Source organism: Lycium ferocissimum, chromosome 10, assembly GCF_029784015.1.
Source record: "Lycium ferocissimum isolate CSIRO_LF1 chromosome 10, AGI_CSIRO_Lferr_CH_V1, whole genome shotgun sequence".
In the NCBI taxonomy this organism is placed as follows: Eukaryota; Viridiplantae; Streptophyta; class Magnoliopsida; order Solanales; family Solanaceae; genus Lycium; species Lycium ferocissimum.
Genome location: NC_081351.1, coordinates 33,022,831 through 33,036,965, shown reverse-complemented (window position 1 = coordinate 33,036,965; position 14,135 = coordinate 33,022,831). Strand labels below are relative to the sequence as shown.

The window sequence follows — 14,135 nt, the reverse complement described above, 5'->3', positions numbered from 1 at the left end:
AATCTCCCATACAACAGTACCCAAAACTTGTTCTTATACATTTTATATGCACCTTATAGATACTAGAGAGACACACAACAACGGTCCAAAAAGTGTACCAAGTCTAACTTCTTAACGTCTTAATCCACTACGCTTCTGTTATATGTGATTCGACATTGTAAATCCCTTAAAATTTAATATCTCTTCTCATTAGCTACTGTGAGTTAATTGAATCAAGAAAACTCAGATAGCTGCATTCCTAGTCTATAAAGCTCTCTACTTGACGGCACTTGAGGCAAACAAACTGTACCACTCTCGTGGAGTCTTTAGTGTTTATTCATTCTTGATTGAGGCACATATTAGAGAAATTTGATATGTAATATAGAATATGCCCTTAATTATTCCTTAAAATGAAATCGAAATCTATGTACAGGTTGAGGTTACTAACTACTCAAACTATAATACTTCTTCTATCTCAAGAAGCATGTCAGTTTCCTGTTTCCATTCCGACATTAATTTTTTAAAATAATTTTAACATATTTAAAACTACATAAAATACTTGAAAAGTGTAGTAAAAAGAGTATAAGGATTAGTGGTCAATTAGCTCAGTATCTGCTCATGAAAGCAAGTCACATTTTTTCTTCTCAATGAAACATAAAATACTCTCTGTGTTAGTTTAATTTAATCTAGAATTATCATCATAAAACGACCTAAGTACGTAGTTCCAACTGTTGAAGTTGAAATTCTAACGGGTAACGGCCGTACAAACAATTAAGAGTAATATAGATATATTCGGCACGAATAAAGAGCAACATCAACGATTCGCAGTGGCATAAGGTTGATAAAGCACTTAATCTGCGACGAAGGTAACTTCGCCGTGAAGATCAGAGAGGTTTCGCCATAGCAGAACCAAATCAGAATCGTGTGAAATAACGCTACGAATGAGCGGGAAACTGTTGAAATGGACAAGTTAGTTTCTGGCAGGTGATATACCTGGTGGCATAAAACGGTTTGAGCTGCTTTTGGGCTTCAATTGGGCCTATTCTGTGTTTTGGGCCAAGCAAAAAATTCAGGTAAAATTCATAAATAATCCAGTTATTTTTGTGCGGATTATCCGTCAAAGGCACTGGTCTTTAATTTTTTTTATCCTTTCATTTACTACTAAAGGTTGATCCGACCCCTTTCAGAAAAATAAAAAATCACAAGGCAGAGTTTTGCATGCGAATACAAACTCTACCTTGTGATTTTTTTTAAAAAAAAAATTGACTGAGCGGTGTTCGAACCCGAAACCAAGGGATTTTTTGCGAAGGGCAAACATTAAACACCACCAATTTGAGGGGCAAAAATTGAGGACCATTTCCCTTGAAGGGAAATCGTGCAAATGACCCGTTCACAAATGGTCTCCATAAGGAGTGCTCTTGATTTTTGGCCCCTAAAATTAGAAATTTGCTAAGCAAAGCTATTGTTTGTGGACATAAATTAGTTTTATCTATAAGGAAGAAGTTCATGATATTTCAAGACAGTGAATCTGCTCAATTGACCATAAGTTTTGTGTTATATGCAAAAGTTAGAACTTATGTCTGATGAACAACATAGGCAAAGCTTTTGTTGTCTATCAGGCATAAGTTTCGGCTTTTGCCTAAAAGGCAGAAGTTCAGGATATTCCAAGACAGTGAACCTGCTCAATTAACCACCACTTCTACCTATAGACAAAAGCTAGAACATATATGCCTAATGAGCAACAAAAGTTCTTCCCAACAAATTTTTCAAGTTAAAGTTATTTTTTAAAGATTTTGTTAAGTGAAGACAAAAATTCAAGACCCGGACATTTTTGGGGATACCACGTCATTTCCTGTAAATAATCACCTCTGCTGATCCGGTAGGAATTATAAATAACTTGTTTCAAAATTACGACATAGTTTATACTAAACTCCTTGGGAGAGGATTTATGGCAAGCCATCCATCAGAAAATTCTGGTGATCCACCAGAATTTATAAACAAAATAAAAAAAGATTAATTGAGCTGATTGTATAGTTAACCAGGTCTCTTGCTAGTCGGTGTTGACAAGTATTGGTAAAATCATGAAGTGTATGCAAACTGATTTTAGACATCATTATTATTAAAAAGAAAAAGGAAGTCACCAAAGGTTCGCTTCCGACAAGCAAAGACATATAGAATATGATCAGACGGCAAATTCAATTAGGAATGTCCGAATTGTGTCGCTTTTGTCATATGTATCTTCCAGCTCATTGCCATTTGGTCTTTCCTTCTCATCGAGACTTGGTCCTCGGTTATTTCTCTACTGTCTTCTTCCTCTTTTTGCAACCATTTTGATACCTTCAATGTTCCATTTCAAAGCTGCCCAAGTAATTTGAATAAATTAATTACACCCCACAAATCAAGAATCATCACAATGTCAATGGATGAGCTAAAAGAAGATGATCAAATCCTTTTCAAACTTAAACAAGCTTGTTCTGATCTCAAGAACCTTCTTCAACTCTCATACAACGTCGAAACAAGTTTAGCAGAAATAGAAGAGAAATTTGATGGTATGCAAGAAAATCTATCAATAACTTCAAGAAGAATAGCTCCATTACAATCTCTTTCTATTGCCAACAAGGCCCTTGATACAAGGATCAACAGAGCAATTTCCCCAGCTCTTTCACTTCTTGAAAGTTTCAAACTCTCTGAATCCCTCCAGCGTAGGCTTCTTGAACTTGCTTCTAAATTAGCTAACGAGAAATCATCGAATAAAAGGCTCGAAAAACTGATCAAGTATGTGGACACAGTGGACAATTTGAATGAGGCAATTAATTCAATAAGCAAAGAGTGTGAACCAGCTATTCAAAAGTTGCAAGAAGTGGTGGAGTTTTTAAGCAGGACTAAAGCTACTGATCAATTCAGGACGCATCGGTTGAGAGAGACTTTGATTACACTTAAAGCTCTTTGTGAAACTGAAGTTGATGCTATGAGATTTGATGGACTGCTTGATGACGCTTTGTTGAATTTGCAAGATGAATATGAGAGTTTGTTGAATAAAATGAGGCATAGGAGTTTTATGGAGGTAAAAAGTGATTGTGATGATAATCAAGATGATCTGGCTGCAGATATGGTGCCTACAGATTTGGGAAGTGAATTAGAGGTTGAAGTGCTTACAAGAATCTCTGAGACTTTGGCTGCAAATGACTGTCTTGACATATGTATTGATATCTTTGTGAAGGTAAAAAAATTCTTTTTTTATTTTCTAGCAGCGTTTTTAGCCTTCTGCTGTTTGAGCCGAGGGTCAATCGGAAACAGCCTCTCTATCCCCATAAAGGTAGTGGTAAGTCACAGACATCTTACCCTCCCCAGACCCCACTTGTGGGATTACACTGGGAATGTTGTTGTTGTTGTAGTAGTTTTAGCCTTTTGCTATCTCACAGAACCATTGATCGTTGATGTCTATATGTTATATAATGTGATCGTCTCATCTAAAGGGTTAATCTGTTACAGAGAACACACATTTTTCTTACTTAACGAGGTCTTCAACCCTACATGTATGACTCGATTCCTTTCGGTAGTTATTGGACTAAAGATAGGCCTTGAAATCATACTTAAAAAGCTCTAGTAACTTATGTCTTATTCAGTAGATATTAGCTTGATTTATCATTGATCACTTTTTCTATCTACTTATGCTCTTTCGATAAGCATGAACTGAGAAAGTGAAATAAATAGGAATATTTCCTGATCTAATGAATTACAACAGGGACTGTCTACATTCTCAGAGATTGTTTCATCAAGAATGACTCAACAAAACTATCTGATGATAGTTATTATAATTTCATTCCAACAGTTTTCCAGTTTGCTCAATGGCTTAAGATTTAATGTATATGGATACTAATTATGAGACGAGGTCTATCAGAAATAGCCTCTCTATCCCACAAAAATAGGGGTAAGGTCTGTGCGACCCCACTTGTGGGATCAAACAGGGTATGTTGTTGTTGTTGGATACTAATAATGATTATGGTATTCTTCTTCATCCCACAGGTAAGATATAAAAGAGCAGCCAAAGCATTGATGAGACTGAATCCAGAGTACCTAAAAACATACAGCCCCGAAGAAATAGACGAGATTGAATGGGAGAGCCTGGAGACAGCTATATCCCTTTGGATCCAACACTTTAAACTTGCTATCAAGAATGTATTTGTATCAGAAAAGAAACTCTGCTGCCAAGTTTTAGGCACAATAATGGATGGAGTAATATGGCCTGAGTGTTTCGTCAAGATAGCCGACAAGATAATGGCTGTCTTCTTTCGATTTGGCGAAGGAGTTGCACGAAGCAAGAAAGAACCCCAAAAGCTCTTCAAGCTCTTAGACATGTTCGAATCGCTGGAAAAGTTGAAACACGAATTCTCAGAGATTTTCACTGATGAAGCTGCTGCTGGTGTCTGTTCGCGATATAGAGAACTTGAGAAACTTCTAGTACATTCCTCTACCAAAGTGTTTTTTGAGCTTGGCCTTCAAATTGAGGCTAATCAAGATGTTCTTCCCCCTCAAGATGGTTCAGTTCCAAAACTTGTTCGTTATGCCATTAACTATCTCAAATACCTGCTAACAGCTGCCTATAGCGCAACAATGATCAGAGTCCTCAGGACTGAACAAATATGGAAAGCTGGAATACTTTCAACACCCGAAACGGATGAAAACTTGCTCAAAGGTGCAATGTTCAACATCATGGACGCCATACGGAGGAATGTTGAATCTAAAAGATTGAGGTATAAAGATAAAGTATTGCCTCACGTGTTTGTCATGAATACTTATTGGTACATTTACATGAGGACTAGGAATACAGAACTCGGGAAGCTCATGGGAGATCAGTATATGAAGAAGGCATACAAAATTGTGGCTGAAGAATCAGCTTATTCGTATCAAAAACAAGCATGGGGTCCTCTAGTGAGGCTGCTGGATAGAGAAGAAATTAAGAGAGTTGACAAAGACGGAATTACTGCTATGGTACGAGGGAAAATGGAGGCGTTTACTAAAGGAATTGATGACATTACTCAAAGGCATAAAAGCTTTTATCATATCCCTGATGTAGACTTAAGAGAGCAAATAAGAGAGGCCACTGTGAAACTTGTCGTGCCTGTATATACCGAATTCTTGAACAATTTCGCGTCTTCTTTACATGTCAAGTCCTATCCTTCACCCGAGTACATAGAAGATTCACTGAATCAGATGTTTGAGGTTGCTGATCATAAGAGTTCTGGAAAATCATCTTTCAGGCTGCGACACAAGAGAGATCCTTCGGATGGTAGTAAATCATTATCAGGCGAACAATCTCACAGGAGCAAAGACTTTAGGAGGTCCAAGTCGAGCGTCATTGATAACTGATAAGTTTTTCAAGTAATGTGACTTGAAGGACAACCATTTGTTAGAAGAAATGTGATAGCATCTTTTGTGTTAAGCTGTTGTTAAGATTACCACCAAAAAGTTGTGTGCAATTTAAGGCAACTTGAAGGTGAACCCGTAAATTCATTCTTTTTCATTACTATTATATTATGTATGGCGTTTTTAAGTTTTGTTTTTTTGAGCACGCGTGTCTCCATTTCAAAAAAAGATGTATATTGGTTTGAGGAGGAAAGAAGAGTCATGTGTTTTCTATTATTCTACAAAGAACTAATGAGCTGCGAAATTCCTCTAGTTTTGTTTAATTAATAAAGGTTTATTTACATGCATTACGGTATGTTTTAAAAGAAAAAGAGCACAAACAAAAAGTTTGAAATATGGTAAAGCATTTGGTAACAAACCATTAGTACTTTCAAGTTAAAAAGAATACGATCATGACACTAGAAAAAAATGAAAAAGGAAATTAAGAACTGGGAATTGTTTTCAACAGCAATAAGCTAAATTTAGAAGAATTATCAACTTAAGAGTTAACTATTTTGGAAGAAATTGTGGAAATTATGTGACAAATGTAAGAAATAAGAAAAAGTAGATCATGCAAATTGCCAAAAGAAGAAGCTGCATACGTTAGTGGTGTTTAAAAGGTTAACAAACGTGAATTAGTAACTGCTTTCAATTTCCAAATAAACATTCTAAATTGCATCGAATTTTCAAACACGAAATCTCCATGAATAGAATCAAACCATATTCCTTGATATCTCCGTCAGGTTATAAAAGTAAAGTTTATTCCTTGATATCTCTGTCAGGTTATAAAAGTAAAGTTTATTCCTTGATATCTCCGTCAAGTTATAAAAGTAAAGTGAGATATCATAATTAAATTATAAAGTTATTTTCTTTTGCATTATCAAAATATTTAAAAGTTAAATAATTAAGTCAAAAAATCGGGTTTATCTCATATAATCTTTTTAGTTACTATTATTAAATTATTTAAAATTGAAAATTTAATGTAGTTGGTAACCAGCAAAACAAAATACTGTTAAATCCTAAAAATGAATTTACTACTCCACAGAGTATATTTTTGTTTACTTATTTTTTTCCGTGCAAGTTACCCTTCAAAGTTCCCCAGCAAAATCACAGATCATCAGAAGCTAGAATAATCCCATATCCTAAATAGAATCATTCCATCATCAAAATGTCCTCCTACTATTTTATCCTCAAATAAATCTTCTCTCAACCAAAACTATTTCCTTAAAAACAAAAAAAATCCAAATCTTTCCTTCAAATCCTAAATCAAACCCCAAATTCTCACAAATATGGCAAACCCAGATGAAATTGACACCATTTCCTCCTTATCATTCACTGATTTCCCTGAAGATGTTCAGCTCAACATCCTTTCATTTCTCACTCTATCAGATATCTCCAATTTCGCTTGCACTTCAAAACGCTTCGTTTCTCTTTGTCGTGATGACCCGAAACTCTGGTTTTCAATGTGTCAACGCAAATTCGGATCCAAAACCCAGATTAACAAATGGGGTAATGGTAAAATTTCATATAAACTTCTTTACACTACCCTTTTGGTATATGAGAATTTAATTGGTTTTTGGAGAAGAAGTGGTGCTGAATGTGATTCGCCATTAATCTTTTTTGAATGGGGTCCATTTTATTTAGCTGGTTCTAGGGTTAAACCATCAAGAAATGGTAGTTATGAAGTGGTAAAGTTGCCTTTTTTATGGATGGGTATTACATCTAAGGGTGAAATTGTGAACTATCTTGATCCTGATGGGAAAGTTGAGTTGACCGAAAACGCGATGAATTTAGATGATTTGGGTTTTGCTGTGAGGGAATTGTTGATTCCGGTTAACGTGAATTTTATGGGGAGAAGTCATATTGTTGTGGAAGAAAATGGGAGTGCATTTGGGTATTCTTGTAAAGTTTCAAGCTCAGGGAATGTGAGGGAAGAGGAGTATGAGGATTTATGTGGGTCCCCGGGGAGTTTGCCAGATAGATTGATGTCTGAGATTTATCAGTATTTTGCGAACAAGACGAGTCCTGGTGGGAATGGGTCAGCAAGGAGGCAAAGAAGGAGGGAGAGGGAAAGGCTAGGAAGAAGGAAGTGGGAGTCTGAAGATTATGTGAAAATAGTGAATAGTTCGCCTACGCCAGCTAAGCCTTTGCAGGGCTTGTGGAAGGTATATAATTTGCAAATTAGTTTTTGTGTTCTTGGCCGTGGAAGTATTCTGTTAGATAGAACTTGATATTTATTAGCAGCTCTGTATTTTCATGAAATTAAGGTTTGGCCTTTGGTTCGTTCTTGAGGATTTGCATGTGTGTAAGTAAAGCATCAAACTCTATAGTGTTACCAAATTCTGACCTAAGTAATTTTAAGTAATAGTAAGTAAAGAATAAAACTACATAGAGACGACTAGGTAGCCTCTCTACCTTCACAAGGTAGGTGTAAGGTTTGCGTATATACCACCCTCCCCTGACCCCACTTGTGGGATTACATTGGGTATGTTTTTGTTGTTGTTGTAGAGATGACTAGGTAGAGCCTTGATTTTTTTACAAGGTGAAATCGCATGTGATTGTAAACCTGGTAATATTCATGTATGTATTGTGAGTGTCAAATTGACGCAAAGTATTAGTCTTCAGTGAAGTGTAAGAGCTAGGTTGTATGGCGTTAAAACTAAAAGCACATCAAGTATTAACATTTGAAAGCCTAGTCGCAAACCAGTTAGGGTAACTGTGCTTCAAACCCCCTAAGCTTTGGCAAACTAGCACTAGCTCTATAACGTTATGAAGCCACTAACCATTGACGACGTCAGAAGGACTATTTCTAACTTGGTTTACCAGAATCCTTATTACATTTTCTGATTTTGGGACAATACCCTGTTACCACAAGGGATCCAAGTACATTGTACTGAACCTTAAGGGTAACTTCTGCGTCTGAAATCCCAAGTGATTTAAGTAATAATTGCTCAACCAAGGCATATATCTGGACCTGTACTTTTGAATTAAATGATGGATATGCTTGAAGGTTTAAGCGTTCCACTGTCTCTACACAGGAATTTTCCTGCTGCAGGTGTTTCTGCTGTATCCCTTTTTGTCCTTACCCTTAAAGATATAGGTTTTTCTAATTCTTCCATTCAAGGATTAGCTTCACTGTATTAATTTTTCTCCAGATCTTTTAAGATTCCTTCGGCAGTCATTTTCTATGAGTCTTAATCAAACTTGTTTATTGGGCCGTATAGCTTATATATGGCGTATTTATTACATCATCCCATCATCCTCATGGGTAACTTCCGTTGACTTATGATGAACTGCATGAATCTCAGGACTATTTAGTTTGCCAGTTTGTACATCAGCGTACTTCCTTTTTGCTGAATGGTAACGTCGAGGGCATATGCTCATTTACAAAAAGCCTCGTTATATGATATTTTGGTTTGACTTTTCTCTGCAGGGATTTTGTGATGACATGACTTTGGAGTTCTTCCTTGTCTCATATGATGATATTGGTGGCATTGCTTGCAGAAAAGTTGCGGAGTTATGTAAACCTTTCTCTGCATATGCCCCGGTATTTTGGACTTCGAATACCATATTCATTAAGTCGCCTTTATCTTCAGAAGAAGAAAACATATATGAGAGTCGCATGCATATTCGGCCCCTTGCTGAAGCTGATGACCCATGTGAGATTTTGCCTAGTTCTGATAAGAGAGCAGTCTTGAGCATGCTGTGCATGAACTCAAGCTACGACTTGGTTATTCCTGATTTGGCAGGAGACACTGTAAATCCTAGGCAGGCGGAGGGAAGGATTTGGCAGTATGAAGATGGGACCTTTGGGTTTGGGTTTCTGCGAGACGATTACATTATAGACTTGAGGTGTATTGCTCAAAATGGTCAGATATTGGAGACAGCAGATTTTTGTAGTGATTGATCTTGCTGTGTACATTAATAGACAGAGATAGAAATGCAGCAGGAAATTTCCTATTTATATTCTTGTACATATTCGTAGGTTTCTTTTCGCTGGCAAGATTCTGGTTCTGTTGTGTCATTTGTGACAATAAAATGTTGTTTTCAATGTAACCTAGGTATTTTCAAGCTTCCTTTTCTGTGACTGGATTCAACTCTTTTCCTACTCTTTGTTCTTTCCCTTTTGGATTCATTCAGTTTCATTTTGGCATGGCAGGGTGTAAAGATGATTAGCTGATTACGTCATTATCTATCATGTTGAACTTTGATATACTCACTCATTAATCAGCATTTTAAAGTTTTCATTGTGCATGTAGCATTTTATCTTTGCTCCGTCTCCCACAAATGCTGATTGTAATTTGTGGTTAGCTACTGGCAGTTTCTGTTTCACGACTCTCACCAAAATATTGATTCTAAGGACTTTCTGAATTGAATGGCTGGTGAATTTTGTGAACTTTCAAACATCCTGCTGATCACTGTTGCTTACTTTTTTTTTTTTTTTTGGGGGTATACTGAGAAGTTTCTGATTCTTCACAAGTACTTGTGTGTTTGTTTCTATATCTTGCCTTATGTGGAAAGAGTAACCGAAGATTTGTATCTTGTGCCAAATTTTGCCTTCTTTTTACAAAATTTGCTACTCCCATGTCAAGTTTCCAGAGTACTATCCCTGCGGCGAGCAACTTGGTAAGGTTGTTGAAATTTTTGAAATTCTTCAGTTTATTTCTCAGTTACTAACTAGTTGTTCTGTTTTACTAGCAGCTAGACCGGTCTAGCCTTGAGAAACTGGCAATGAAGAAATGGTTCAGTTAGAACGTTTCTTTCGACTTGGGTTAAATTGTTAGGGTCTGTGCTGTTGCGGTATCTCTTGACCTTATAATGAGAAACTTAATACCTATATTTACTCAAAAGGATCTGTATAAAGGCAATGGAACTGGAGAAGAATCGTCTTCCATCATTTGGATCATGTGAGATACAAAGAATTCCATATCTAGTTTGAGGGTAGAAAGAGTATGTTGCGAAGATCTGCATGGCGTTGGATAGGCAAAGCTGTATTATATTCAATCTCATTTAACACCCACACAATAAAAGTGAAGCACAAGAAACAAAGGTCAAAAATCTTCACACAGAAGTAGATTATAGTTCAGCATCAATTTAATGGAAGCAGATGAGAAAAAGCATAGGCTGTGGAAGGAAGTGCATTAATGCAAGCTGAAGAAGGCTTCAGATTCTTGAATATAGCAGACATGTAAGACCTGATAGCGGAAAGCTAATCAACGATCAACTGGGTTGGCTCTTTATGATTCTGCAGTAACTTCTGTTGTTATCACGGGAATCGTCTCATGGTCACCCTCAAGCTTGCTTAAGTTGCCTTTCTCCTTGATAAGTTGAATATGGTGATGTTTACAGTAGAGGCGCCCTTCATGTGCGATATAGTTGGAAGGGCTGATTGTACAACCTCCATGGCTACATTTGAAGCAGCTCTTGTGGTATGGTGTACCATTAACTTGTACCTATAAAGTATGAACACACAATCGAGTTTTAATGTAGCATGTATTGCACTCGTTGGGTTGGTGGTTAGAGAGTGAATTATTCAGCTATTAAAACAAGTTAATTAACTTGTACCTATAAAGTATGAACACACAATCGAGTTTTAATGTAGCATGTATTGCACTCGTTGGGTTGCTGGTTAGGGAGTGAATTATTCAGCTATTAAAACAAGTATAACTAATACCATGTTTGGTAGCATTTAGTTGCTACATATAAAATTCAGCATTCCAAGTAATACAATCCCGCATAACTAATACATGTATAAGTTATGAGGGAATCTATGTATTATTTTATGCTATACACGAATAACTAAATCCTACATAACTCTAACCAGCAACCAAACGGCCCCAAGTTTTGGTAAAAGATTATTAAATGGTGGTGTTACCTTTTCTGTTGGATAGACAGTTTTCTTGCAGCCAAAACATTTCTCCCTTGTTCCACCAAACATGCTTGTCACTTTAGCTACCTGTGGTTTCTGTTTCAAAGATTCAACTTGCATTAAGTAAGTATAAACCTAATATTATGTGTCAGCAAAGCTTGATGATTCATTCTCCATTACCTCACTGTCAATAGGTTTCTGTGGCTTCACAATTTTTGGTGTCCCTGTAATATTTTGAATTGTCAATAAGTTTCTGTTTTGCAAAAGTTATTTGGAATTATCCATGTTATCCTCTACCTTCAAAGCTTTTATCCAAACTGCCAGTCTGTTTGAAGAGCTGATCAAAGTGTGGTCTACAGTAAAGAACTCCTTCAAAGGAATTGTAGTTGCCAAGCTGCCAATTGAATATAGTTGAAGATTAGTGTAATAGTTAAGTCCAATGCCTTGAATAATAAGTCCAATATAAACTGATGAAATTTGTAGCATCTAAATAGTGAATATGCATATAAGGTAGTAATACTGAATATAAAACTCAAATCTACTTCTTTTGACTCTGAACAAGTCACATGAACCTTATCCAGAGACCATATTACAGTGTATTACATGGTTGTATCATGCTCCCTCCGTCCCAATTCATGTTGCACAATTTGGATATCTTAATTTTGACCGTGAACATTCTTTATTTTTTTTAAAAATGAAATTCATATATTCAGAAACTACATAAGAAGTCCTACAAGTCAGAATAAGTAACTCAAAATATCTAAAAGGCATATTAAAAATCACGGTCGAAAAAAAAATTCATTTGACTCTCAAAATCCGAAAGATGTCACATAAATTGCGAAAGGAAGAAGTATATAATTTATGCATAACCTGATGATTGCAATCAAAATTGAAAATGAAAATTGGAGTTAGACCTTGCAGAACCTGTGTATGGAATAGGGAGGAAAAGGAGAAAAACACTTTAAGCTGAACAAAAAATTCGTATGCCAGACAGATTATCTCTATGAGATTGCCATGATAGACAAAATAGAAGTTAATAGGTAGAATTACATGAAAATAAAAAAAGGATTAGGAAGAAACCTTGAGAGTGCCCTTGCAGTGATGGCATCTGAAACAAGCTTTGTGATAGATTCTGTTATCTGCAGTTAATTTGTCAACCAGATAGACAGTTTTGTCACAGGCCATGCACTTTTGGGTTGTTCCGGCAAATGCCATAGCTATGATCAAGTTATAGAGAAAACAAAAAATGGTCTTTAAGTTTCTTCCCCTTCCCTTCTTGTTTTTTCTGCAGCAGAGAGCACTTGGTTTTGGAGAAAAAGAAAGAGAGAATGGCTGTAAGATAAGGATGAGAAGGCAGATAAAATATGATGATGAGGCTGAGAACAGCAATTTAAGTAATTATAGAAATGGACATTTTATCATCTTTGTCCCCAGCATACAGCACCTAACAACTCTGCAGACTTTTTTCTCCAATATTTTTATCAATTTTTAAAGCTTCTTATCTGTAAATATATACTCTTATTATTTTTTTCTTTTGAAACTACAGAAAGTTGAGGCTAAAAGAAAAATATTTGTATTAGCTTTGTCCTATGATTTAGATGTAGCGTATTGGTACGAAAGTAGGTTACTTAAAAATCAAAAAAATAAATAAGTTATTTTAAAATCGATCCCAAAAAATAAATGATTTTCCCGTGGGTATGGAGAAAAATCGTTATTCTTTTATTAATCAAATTCTGCTTGGTAAAACCTCACAAAATAATATAATTGGTGTAGGATGAAAATCGATAAAGACCGACATTCCTCACATGCTTGTTGGAGTTTGTTTTTTTCTCCCATCCCACCTCCACAACCTTGCACCCCATAAATGTTTCCTCAGGTTATATGTAAATAAATGCTATTGAGAAAATATTTTCTTCTTACTTATTAAAATTAATAAGAAAATCGGTTATTCTTTTATTAATCAAATTCTGCTTGGTAAAACCCTTCATTAGTAAATAATATAATTGGTGTAGGATGAAAAAATCAGTGAAAATAAAGGAGTGAAAGAAGTGATTGTTCCTTGCATAGGCCTCAAAGCTCACATGCTTGTTGGAGCCCAGTTTGGTAGAATAAGACCTTTTCTTTGCTTTACTGAATTGGCAGCACCACATGAATTATCAATCATCATCATATCACTCTCATGAAATATCTATTTGCTGGCAAAACAATTATCCACTGTGAGATTACTAAGTCCTCTGATTTTTTTTTAAAATTATTTATAATTATTTGGCGGACTATATTCTTATCAACAATCTAAAAGAAAGTTATGCTGGACCATCTTATGCACAGATCTAGTTGTGCGAGACATGATTTTCAAATACAGAACTTAACCCCACCCACACACAGGAAAAAAAAAAAAATATTCGAAGGGAGGCACATGGCATAATCATATTATTGATCTGTCAACGCCAGCACTCTTTTCTTTCATCGATAGGAGAGTAGAAAAGAATTAATAGCAGTAAAATATTTATTGACATATATATGAGAGTTCGAAATTTCACCAGTATAATAAATGATAACCTATTGATTTTTTGAGATAAGAATATTAAAAAATAAGTCATGTATTTACGGGTATATACGGGTAATATAAAACCATTTTACTATATTAATAAGTTTAACCAGTTACTACTTTATTTTTCAGGTGACATATGGGGTTTGATAGGGAGAGTTACCTATTACTATTGGTCAATTTAATCTTAATGTAAAAATTATTTATATTAGTGTACAAAACATAACCTCTTTCTTACTACTCTTAATTGTCACACTAGTATGTGAATGTTATCAGGCAAATTAAAACAGATAACAACGTCATTGTTTGAATGGGTTTCCATAAGTGAAATGT

The 14,135-nt window shown here is 35.6% G+C and overlaps 3 protein-coding genes across 3 annotated transcripts; 2 read left to right on the top strand and 1 right to left on the bottom strand.

Annotated features, from left to right (window-relative positions):
* Positions 1-2,093: 2,093 nt before the first annotated feature.
* On the top strand, positions 2,094-5,482 carry LOC132033477 (exocyst complex component EXO70I-like). Its single transcript, XM_059423458.1, has 2 exons — positions 2,094-3,199; positions 4,006-5,482. Exons 1-2 carry the CDS (start codon positions 2,393-2,395, stop codon positions 5,347-5,349), a joined length of 2,151 nt encoding a protein of 716 aa, XP_059279441.1. The 5' UTR covers positions 2,094-2,392; the 3' UTR covers positions 5,350-5,482.
* A 971-nt stretch (positions 5,483-6,453) lies between these two features.
* Positions 6,454-9,512, top strand: LOC132033478 (F-box protein At3g12350). Its single transcript, XM_059423459.1, has 2 exons — positions 6,454-7,550; positions 8,819-9,512. Exons 1-2 carry the CDS (start codon positions 6,675-6,677, stop codon positions 9,290-9,292), a joined length of 1,350 nt encoding a protein of 449 aa, XP_059279442.1. The 5' UTR covers positions 6,454-6,674; the 3' UTR covers positions 9,293-9,512.
* Positions 9,513-10,360: 848 nt separating this feature from the next.
* LOC132033479 (LIM domain-containing protein WLIM1-like) lies at positions 10,361-12,635 on the bottom strand. The gene is made up of 5 exons (XM_059423460.1): positions 12,335-12,635; positions 11,552-11,648; positions 11,435-11,478; positions 11,261-11,350; positions 10,361-10,838 (listed from the first exon to the last, which is right to left on the bottom strand). Exons 1-5 carry the CDS (start codon positions 12,467-12,469, stop codon positions 10,623-10,625), a joined length of 582 nt encoding a protein of 193 aa, XP_059279443.1. The 5' UTR covers positions 12,470-12,635; the 3' UTR covers positions 10,361-10,622.
* Between the last annotated feature and the right edge of the window lie 1,500 nt (positions 12,636-14,135).